The sequence below is a fragment of the Lithobates pipiens genome, unplaced genomic scaffold (genome assembly GCF_037356315.1).
Source record: "Lithobates pipiens isolate NorthernLeopardFrog02 unplaced genomic scaffold, aLitPip1_a1.2 Scaffold_19, whole genome shotgun sequence".
In the NCBI taxonomy this organism is placed as follows: Eukaryota; Metazoa; Chordata; class Amphibia; order Anura; family Ranidae; genus Lithobates; species Lithobates pipiens.
In genome coordinates, this window is record NW_027507764.1 from 598,395,383 (window position 1) to 598,407,728 (window position 12,346).

The window sequence follows — 12,346 nt, forward strand, 5'->3', positions numbered from 1 at the left end:
AAAGCCTTTCCATTTTCATTACATACCTTTTTTGTAGATTAAGTGATGTCATCACTGGGTCTCTGTGCTTCTCTATGCAGTGCAGACAGATCATGGCTGGGGGGGAGGGGCTGTACATAGCTTCCTGGTAACATCCCCGCCTCAGTACTCCTCTCAAGAGCCCTCAGTCCTAAAGCAAGTAGTGGGAGGAGTTATGCAAATACAAAAATGTCTTGATGGGTGGGTGTGAATTTGGAGGAGTGGGCGTTCCTAGGTGGACTGTGTTTGCACGCAGACCTCCCTAGGAAATGCCCGCGTGTGATAGTGAACCTCCATGATTACAAGGGTGTTGCAGGGAGGAATGGAGTTTTTTGAACATTATTTGGCTAAAAGAAATGTACAAATGAATTATTTTTTGTTATGAAATGAGAGATTTGTACGGAATGGATGGATAATGATTTATTAGAATGTAGTACAATGCAGAACAGAATGAGGTAGGCCCATCCCCCGGTCCTAGAGATGTTCTGGAGGTTTCCTCAGCACCCAATCAGGAGAGATCAGATATATATGGAGGCGGGTCGGGGGTGTCAGCAGGCAAACTCCTTGATGGACCCTACAGCCGAGTGACGAGGTAAGAGGTGCGGTGAGCACCGAGTGCAGTATGGGCCGCCCCGCAGTGCATAGCGTGGATCCTACAGAGAGAAACAAGAGAATGTGAGATTGGAGAGGTGGTGGAGGTGTGGGGGAAGGGCGGGGGAAGGAAGGGGATGGGGTAAAGGTGAGTACAGAAGGTCAACCCAAGACCCTAATCTGGGCCCTAATGCCCCCCATCACCATCCAATGGGACACAACTGTAGACATGTCTGCCTCAAACCTGGGATCTGCCCTCATCTCAGATACGGGGTCTGGAGGATAAAACCAACTCATCTGTGATGATCAGTACATTGGAAACCCAAAGCTGACTGAAGGGATCAGGACCTCTGGGGTGGATCTTACTGAAGGGTCAGAACCTCTGAGGTGGTTCTTACCAGGGGATCAGGACCCCTGGGGCGGGTCTAATTGGGGGGTCAGAACTTCTGGTTTGGGTCTGACTGAGAAGGGTCAGGAACTCGGGGATGGATCTGACTGGAGGGTCAGGACTTCTGGGGTGGATCAGATTGGAGGATCATTACCTCTGCGTTGGATATGACTGGAAGATCAGTACCTTCAAGGTGGATCTGACTAGAACTGGGGGGGGGGGGGGTCAGGACCCACTGGGATGGGCCTGACTGGAGGGTCAGGATCTCTGGAGTGGGTCTGACTTGAGGGTCAGGACCTCTGGGTAAGTCTGAATGGGGTCAGGATCTCTTGGGTGGGTCAGACTGGAGGGTCAGGACTTCTGGGGTGGATCAGATTGGAGGATCATTACCTCTGGGTTGGATATGTCTGGAAGATCAGTACCTTCAAGGTGGATCTGACTAGAAGGTCAGTATCTCTGGGGTGGATCTGACCAGAACTGTGGAGTCAGGACCTCTCATGTGGGTCTGACTGGAGGGTCAGGACCTCTGGAGGGTCAGAACTCCTGGGGCGGGTCTGACTGGAGGGGCAGGACCTCTGGGGCAGGTCTGACTGGAGGATCAGGACCTCTGGGGCGGGTCTGACTGGAGAGGCAGTATCCCTGAAGTGGATCTGACTGGGGAGTCAGGACCTCTGGGGTGGGTCTGACTAGGGGGTCAGGACCTCTGGGGTGGGTCTGACTGGAGGGTTAAGACCTCTGGTGTGTGTCTGACTGGAGGGGCAGTATCTGTGATAAAGATCTGACTGGGGGGGTCAGGACCTCTAAGATGGGTCTGACTGGGGGGGGGGGGGCAGGACCTCTGGGGTGGGTCTGACTGGGGGGGTAGGACCTCTGGGGTGGGTCTGACTGGAGGGTTAAGACCTCTGGTGTGTGTCTGACTGGAGGGGCAGTATCTGTGATAAAGATCTGACTGGGGGGGTCAGGACCTCTAAGATGGGTCTGACTGGGGGGGGGGGGGGGGCAGGGCCTCTGGGGTGGGTCTGACTGGGGGGGTAGGACCTCTGGGGTGGGTCTGACTGGGGGGGTAGGACCTCTGGGGTGGGTCTGGTTGGGGGGGCAGGACCTCTGGGGTGGGTCTGACTGGGGGGGTAGGACCTCTGGGGTGGGTCTGGTTGGGGGGTGGCAGGACCTCTGGGGTGGATTTTCTGGCTTGACCTCACTGTACTGTACATGTGATAGAAAGTAGGTGAGGAACCTGGCTGGTACAGGCTCCTGATGAGTCGGTACTTTTGGGGTGAATCAGATTGGAGGATCATTGCCTTCGGGGTGGATAAGACTGGAAGATCGGTACCTTCTAGGAGGCTCTGACTAGAAAATCCGTATTTCTGGGGCTGATCTGACTAGAAGGTCAGTACCTCCAGGGTGAATCTAATTGTAGGATCAGTACCCCTGGAGTTGATCTGACTGGCAGGTAAGTACTTCCAGGGTGGATCTAATTGTAGGATCAGTACCCCTGGAGTTGATCTGACTGGCAGGTAAGTACTTCCAGGGTGAATCTAATTGTAGGGTCGGTACCTCGGGGGTGGATCTGATTGTAGGGTCAGTACCTCGGGGTGAATCTGATTGTAGGGTCAGTACCTCGGGGGTGGATCTGATTGTAGGGTCAGTACCTCGGGGGTGGATCTGATTGTAGGGTCAGTACCTCGGGGGTGGATCTGATTGTAGGGTCAGTACCTCGGGGGTGGATCTGATTGTAGGGTCAGTACCTCGGGGTGGATCTGATTGTAGGGTCGGTACCTCGGGGGTGGATCTGATTGTAGGGTCAGTACCTCGGGGGTAGATCTGATTGTAGGGTCAGTACCTCGGGGGGGATCTGAGGGAAAGCTTTTGGACAGATCTTCTGGCTCAGTCATATAGCACTCTACACAACCTGATGAAGAGCCGGTGAGGAGCCTGGCTGCTACAGTCACCTAAGCCTTGCCAGGCCCTAACCATAAGGACCAAGGTGAGTGGTGGGATTCCATGTCTACTCTTTAGTGGTCAGCACTGTACAGTAGGTATCCCAGAGGTAAGTACACGCTGAGTGTAGTGATGGAGTCTTCAATAGTCATAAATCAGTTACAATAGAATCCACCACTCAGCAGAAGACCCAGAGCCAACACTGATACTGCCAGTCTGGGCCCCTAACCCTGAAAAGAGATTTTCATTGGGGGCCGAGGCTGGGACCCCAGACAATTCAAAAGGGATAATACATAATGGGGACCCTCCACCCATATCCATCACATCTCTTCTACACCCCCGCAGTAACTACCTGGGGTTATGAATGTGCCCCAGGGTGGGGCTGGACAAGACATCGGGGCTCCCCTGAAAGACAAAGAGAGGTGAGATGAGAGTAAGGCACCAAGTACTGGGAGGGGAGAGGGGGAGGGGAAGGATGGTGAGACCGAGACTGAGCCAAGACTCCATGTGTAAGCCATGGTCTTTATAACAGCAACTCCACCCCAACATACAACACATTGACTCCGCCCCTAAACACACAACACAGAGACCCCACCCCTAACAAACAACACAGAGACCACACCCCTAACACACAACACAGAGACCCCACCCCTAACAAACAACACAGAGACCCCACCCCTAACACACAACACATAGACTCCACCCCTAACACACAACACAGAGACTCCACCCCTAACACACAACACAAAGACTCCACCCCTAACACACAACACAGAGACTCCACCCCTAACACACAACACAAAGATTCCACCCCTAACACACAACACAAAGACTCCACCCCTAACACACAACACATAGACTCCACCCCTAACACACAACACATAGACTCCACCCCTAACACACAACACATAGACTCTACCCCTAACACACAACACATAGACTCCACCCCTAACACACAACACAAAGACTCCACCCCTAACACACAACACATAGACTCCACCCCTAACACACAACACATAGACTCCACCCCTAACATACAACACATTGACTCCACCCCAACACACAACACAGAGACTCCACCCCTAACACACAAAACAGAGACCCCACCCCTAATACAGGACACAGAGACCCCACCCCTAACACACAACACAGGGACTCCACCCCTAACACACAACACAGAGACCACCCCTAACACGGAACAGACTACACCCCTAACATGCAACACAGAGACTCCACCCCTAACACACAACACAGGGACTCCACCCCTAACACACAGCACAGAGACTACACCCCTAACACACAACACAGAGACTCCACCACTAACACACAACACATAGACCCCACCCCTAACACACAACACAGAGACTCCACCACTAACACACAACACAGAGACTCCACCCTTAACACACAACACAGAGACTCCACCCCTAACACACAACACATAGACTCCACCACTAACACACAACACAGAGACTCCACCCTTAACACACAACACAGAGACTCCACCCCTAACACACAACACAGAGACCCCACCCCTAACACACAACACAGAAACTCCACCCCTAACACACAACAGACTCTACCCCTAACATACAACACAGAGACCCCACCCCTAACACTCAACACAGAGACTCCACCACTAACACACAACACAGAGACTCCACCCTTAACACACAACACAGAGACTCCACCACTAACACACAACACAGAGACCCCACCCCTAACACACAACACAAAGACCCCACCCCTAACACACAACACAAAGACTCCACCCCTAACACACAACACAAAGACTCCACCCCTAACACACAACACATAGACCCCACCCCTAACATACAACACATTGACTCCACCCCAACACACAACACAGAGACTCCACCCCTAACACACAAAACAGAGACCCCACCCCTAATACAGGACACAGAGACCCCACCCCTAACACACAACACAGGGACTCCACCCCTAACACACAACACAGAGACCACCCCTAACACGGAACAGACTACACCCCTAACATGCAACACCGAGACTCCACCCCTAACACACAACACAGGGACTCCACCCCTAACACACAGCACAGAGACTACACCCCTAACACACAACACATTGACTCCACCACTAACACACAACACATAGACCCCACCCCTAACACACAACACAGAGACTCCACCACTAACACACAACACAGAGACTCCACCCTTAACACACAACACAGAGACTCCACCCCTAACACACAACACAGAGACCCCACCCCTAACACACAACACAGAGACTCCACCACTAACACACAACACAGAGACTCCACCCTTAACACACAACACAGAGACTCCACCCCTAACACACAACACAGAGACCCCACCCCTAACACAAAAAAAAGAAACTCCACCCCTAACACACAACAGACTCTACCCCTAACATACAACACAGAGACCCCACCCCTAACACTCAACACAGAGACTCCACCCCTAACACACAACACAGAGACTCCACCCCTAACACACAACACAGAGACCCCACCCCTAACACAAAAAAAAGAAACTCCACCCCTAACACACAACAGACTCTACCCCTAACACTCAACACAGAGACCCCACCCCTAACACACAACACAGAGACTCCACCCCTAACACACAACACAGAGACTCCACCCCTAACACACAACACAGAGACCCCACCCCTAACACACAACACAGAGACTCCACCACTAACACACAACACAGAGACTCCACCCTTAACACACAACACAGAGACTCCACCCCTAACACACAACACAGAGACCCCACCCCTAACACACAACACAGAAACTCCACCCCTAACACACAACAGACTCTACCCCTAACATACAACACAGAGACCCCACCCCTAACACACAACACAGAGACCCCACCACTAACACACAACACAGAGACCCCACCCCTAACACACAACACAGAGACCCCACCCCTAACACACAACACAGAAACTCCACCCCTAACACACAACAGACTCTACCCCTAACATACAACACAGAGACCCCACCCCTAACACTCAACACAGAGACCCCACCCCTAACACACAACACAGAGACCCCACCCCTAACACACAACACAGAGACCCCACCCCTAACACACAACACAGAGACCCCACCCCTAACACACAACACAGAGACCCCACCCCTAACACACAACACAAAGACCCCACCCCTAACACACAACACAAAGACTCCACCCCTAACACACAACACAAAGACTCCACCCCTAACACACAACACAGACCCCACCCCTAACATACAACACATTGACTCCACCCCAACACACAACACAGAGACTCCACCCCTAACACACAAAACAGAGACCCCACCCCTAATACAGGACACAGAGACCCCACCCCTAACACACAACACAGGGACTCCACCCCTAACACACAACACAGAGACCACCCCTAACACGGAACAGACTACACCCCTAACATGCAACACAGAGACTCCACCCCTAACACACAACACAGGGACTCCACCCCTAACACACAGCACAGAGACTACACCCCTAACACACAACACATTGACTCCACCACTAACACACAACACATAGACCCCACCCCTAACACACAACACAGAGACTCCACCACTAACACACAACACAGAGACTCCACCCTTAACACACAACACAGAGACTCCACCCCTAACACACAACACATAGACTCCACCACTAACACACAACACAGAGACTCCACCCTTAACACACAACACAGAGACTCCACCCCTAACACACAACACAGAGACCCCACCCCTAACACACAACACAGAAACTCCACCCCTAACACACAACAGACTCTACCCCTAACATACAACACAGAGACCCCACCCCTAACACTCAACACAGAGACCCCACCCCTAACACACAACACAGAGACTCCACCCCTAACACACAACACAGAGACCCCACCCCTAACACACAACACAGAGACTCCACCACTAACACACAACACAGAGACTCCACCCTTAACACACAACACAGAGACTCCACCACTAACACACAACACAGAGACCACACCCCTAACACACAACACAGAGACCCCACCCCTAACACACAACACAAAGACCCCACCCCTAACACACAACACAAAGACTCCACCCCTAACACACAACACAAAGACTCCACCCCTAACACACAACACATAGACCCCACCCCTAACATACAACACATTGACTCCACCCCAACACACAACACAGAGACTCCACCCCTAACACACAAAACAGAGACCCCACCCCTAACACACAACACAGGGACTCCACCCCTAACACACAACACAGAGACCACCCCTAACACGGAACAGACTACACCCCTAACATGCAACACAGAGACTCCACCCCTAACACACAACACAGGGACTCCACCCCTAACACACAGCACAGAGACTACACCCCTAACACACAACACATTGACTCCACCACTAACACACAACACATAGACCCCACCCCTAACACACAACACAGAGACTCCACCACTAACACACAACACAGAGACTCCACCCTTAACACACAACACAGAGACTCCACCCCTAACACACAACACATAGACTCCACCACTAACACACAACACAGAGACTCCACCCTTAACACACAACACAGAGACTCCACCCCTAACACACAACACAGAGACCCCACCCCTAACACACAACACAGAAACTCCACCCCTAACACACAACAGACTCTACCCCTAACATACAACACAGAGACCCCACCCCTAACACTCAACACAGAGACCCCACCCCTAACACACAACACAGAGACTCCACCCCTAACACACAACACAGAGACCCCACCCCTAACACACAACACAGAGACTCCACCACTAACACACAACACAGAGACTCCACCCTTAACACACAACACAGAGACTCCACCACTAACACACAACACAGAGACCACACCCCTAACACACAACACAGAGACCCCACCCCTAACACACAACACAAAGACCCCACCCCTAACACACAACACAAAGACTCCACCCCTAACACACAACACAAAGACTCCACCCCTAACACACAACACATAGACCCCACCCCTAACATACAACACATTGACTCCACCCCAACACACAACACAGAGACTCCACCCCTAACACACAAAACAGAGACCCCACCCCTAATACAGGACACAGAGACCCCACCCCTAACACACAACACAGGGACTCCACCCCTAACACACAACACAGAGACCACCCCTAACACGGAACAGACTACACCCCTAACATGCAACACCGAGACTCCACCCCTAACACACAACACAGGGACTCCACCCCTAACACACAGCACAGAGACTACACCCCTAACACACAACACATTGACTCCACCACTAACACACAACACATAGACCCCACCCCTAACACACAACACAGAGACTCCACCACTAACACACAACACAGAGACTCCACCCTTAACACACAACACAGAGACTCCACCCCTAACACACAACACAGAGACCCCACCCCTAACACACAACACAGAGACTCCACCACTAACACACAACACAGAGACTCCACCCTTAACACACAACACAGAGACTCCACCCCTAACACACAACACAGAGACCCCACCCCTAACACAAAAAAAAGAAACTCCACCCCTAACACACAACAGACTCTACCCCTAACATACAACACAGAGACCCCACCCCTAACACTCAACACAGAGACTCCACCCCTAACACACAACACAGAGACTCCACCCCTAACACACAACACAGAGACCCCACCCCTAACACAAAAAAAAGAAACTCCACCCCTAACACACAACAGACTCTACCCCTAACACTCAACACAGAGACCCCACCCCTAACACACAACACAGAGACTCCACCCCTAACACACAACACAGAGACTCCACCCCTAACACACAACACAGAGACCCCACCCCTAACACACAACACAGAGACTCCACCACTAACACACAACACAGAGACTCCACCCTTAACACACAACACAGAGACTCCACCCCTAACACACAACACAGAGACCCCACCCCTAACACACAACACAGAAACTCCACCCCTAACACACAACAGACTCTACCCCTAACATACAACACAGAGACCCCACCCCTAACACTCAACACAGAGACCCTACCCCTAACACACAACACAGAGACCCCACCCCTAACACACAACACAGAGACCCCACCCCTAACACACAACACAGAGACCCCACCCCTAACACACAACACAGAGACCCCACCCCTAACACACAACACAAAGACCCCACCCCTAACACACAACACAAAGACTCCACCCCTAACACACAACACAAAGACTCCACCCCTAACACACAACACAGACCCCACCCCTAACATACAACACATTGACTCCACCCCAACACACAACACAGAGACTCCACCCCTAACACACAAAACAGAGACCCCACCCCTAATACAGGACACAGAGACCCCACCCCTAACACACAACACAGGGACTCCACCCCTAACACACAACACAGAGACCACCCCTAACACGGAACAGACTACACCCCTAACATGCAACACCGAGACTCCACCCCTAACACACAACACAGGGACTCCACCCCTAACACACAACACCGAGACTCCACCCCTAACACACAACACAGGGACTCCACCCCTAACACACAGCACAGAGGCTACACCCCTAACACACAACACAGAAACTCCACCCCTAACACACAACAGACTCTACCCCTAACACACAACACAAAGACTCCACCCCTAACACACAACACAGACCCCACCCCTAACATACAACACATTGACTCCACCCCAACACACAACACAGAGACTCCACCCCTAACACACAAAACAGAGACCCCACCCCTAATACAGGACACAGAGACCCCACCCCTAACACACAACACAGGGACTCCACCCCTAGCACACAACACAGAGACCACCCCTAACACGGAACAGACTACACCCCTAACACACAACACCGAGACTCCACCCCTAACACACAACACAGGGACTCCACCCCTAACACACAGCACAGAGACTACACCCCTAACACACAACACAGAAACCCCACCCCTAACACACAACACAGAGACCCCACCCCTAACACACAACACAGAGACCCCACCCCTAACACACAACACAGAGACCCCACCCCTAACACACAACACAAAGACCCCACCCCTAACACACAACACAAAGACTCCACCCCTAACACAACACATAGACCCCACCCCTAACATACAACACATTGACTCCACCCCAACACACAACACAGAGACTCCACCCCTAACACACAAAACAGAGACCCCACCCCTAATACAGGACACAGAGACCCCACCCCTAACACACAACACAGGGACTCCACCCCTAACACACAACACAGAGACCACCCCTAACACGGAACAGACTACACCCCTAACATGCAACACCGAGACTCCACCCCTAACACACAACACAGGGACTCCACCCCTAACACACAACACCGAGACTCCACCCCTAACACACAACACAGGGACTCCACCCCTAACACACAGCACAGAGACTACACCCCTAACACACAACACATTGACTCCACCACTAACACACAACACATAGACCCCACCCCTAACACACAACACAGAGACTCCACCACTAACACACAACACAGAGACTCCACCCCTAACACACAACACAGAGACCCCACCCCTAACACACAACACAGAAACTCCACCCCTAACACACAACAGACTCTACCCCTAACATACAACACAGAGACCCCACCCCTAACATACAACACAGAGACCCCACCCCTAACACACAACACAGAGACCCCACCCCTAACACACAACACAGAGACCCCACCCCTAACACACAACACAAAGACTCCACCCCTAACACACAACACAAAGACTCCACCCCTAACACACAACACATAGACTCCACCCCTAACATACAACACATTGACTTCACCCCAACACACAACACAGAAACTCCACCCCTAACACACAACACAGAGACCACCCCTAACACGGAACAGACTACACCCCTAACATGCAACACCGAGACTCCACCCCTAACACACAACACAGGGACTCCACCCCTAACACACAGCACAGAGACCCCACCCCTAACACACAGCACAGAGACTACACCCCTAACACACAACACATTGACTCCACCACTAACACACAACACATAGACCCCACCCCTAACACACAACACAGAGACTCCACCACTAACACACAACACAGAGACTCCACCCTTAACACACAACACAGAGACTCCACCCCTAACACACAACACAGAGACCCCACCCCTAACACACAACACAGAAACTCCACCCCTAACACACAACAGACTCTACCCCTAACATACAACACAGAGACCCCACCCCTAACACTCAACACAGAGACCCCACCCCTAACACACAACACAGAGACTCCACCCTTAACACACAACACAGAGACTCCACCCCTAACACACAACACAGAGACCCCACCCCTAACACACAACACAGAAACTCCACCCCTAACACACAACAGACTCTACCCCTAACATACAACACAGAGACCCCACCCCTAACACTCAACACAGAGACCCCACCCCTAACACACAACACAGAGACCCCACCCCTAACACACAACACAGAGACTCCACCACTAACACACAACACAGAGACCCCACCCCTAACACACAACACAGAGACTCCACCACTAACACACAACACAGAGACCCCACCCCTAACACACAACACAGAGACCCCACCCCTAACACACAACACAGAGACCCCACCCCTAACACACAACACAGAGACCCCACCCCTAACACACAACCCAGGGACCCCACCCCTAACACACAACACAGAGACTCCACCCCTAACACACAACACAGAGACTCAGGGCTGGACTGGGAGAAAAATTTGGCCCTGGACTTCATCCAGACCGGCCCACTTTAATTTTGCAAACACGCAAAAAACAGTATATAAACTGTACGCAATTGCGCAAAAAAGCCCCTAGAGAGCCCCCCTTACATCAGGGTCCCCAGAGAGCCCCTCCTTACATCAGGGTCCCCAGAGAGCCCCTCCTTACATCAGGGTCCCCAGAGAGCCCCTCCTTACATCAGGGTCCCCAGAGAGCCCCTCCTTACATCTGGGTCCCCAGAGAGCCCCTCCTTACATCTGGGTCGCCAGAGAGCCCCTCCTTACATCAGGGTCCCCAGAGAGCCCCTCCTTACATCTGGGTTCCCAGAGAGCCCCCACTTACACCAGGGTCCTCAGATAGCCTTCCCCTTACATCAGGGTCCCCAGAGAGCCTCTCTTACATCAGAGTCCCCAGAGAGCCCCCTTATATCAGGGTCCCCAGAGAGCCCCTCCTTACATCTGGGTCCCCAGAGAGCCCCTCCTTACATCTGGGTCCCCAGAGAGCCCCTCCTTACATCTGGGTCCCCAGAGAGCCCCTCCTTACATCAGGGTCC

The 12,346-nt window shown here is 52.3% G+C and overlaps 1 protein-coding gene across 2 annotated transcripts in view; it reads right to left on the reverse strand.

Annotated features, from left to right (window-relative positions):
• Nucleotides 1-420: 420 nt before the first annotated feature.
• Nucleotides 421-12,346, reverse strand: part of LOC143997864 (acid-sensing ion channel 1C-like) — a 98,834-nt gene continuing 86,908 nt past the window's right edge. The window contains exons 10-11 of one of the 2 annotated variants that reach the window (XM_077493699.1): nt 3,288-3,340; nt 421-671 (exon numbers count right to left, since the gene is read on the reverse strand). In XM_077493699.1, coding sequence (XP_077349825.1) covers nt 593-671; nt 3,288-3,340 — 132 coding nt within the window. In that variant the 3' untranslated portion in view covers nt 421-592. The remainder of the gene's footprint in view (nt 672-3,287; nt 3,341-12,346) is intronic. The other variant, XM_077493700.1, reaches the window with a different exon arrangement.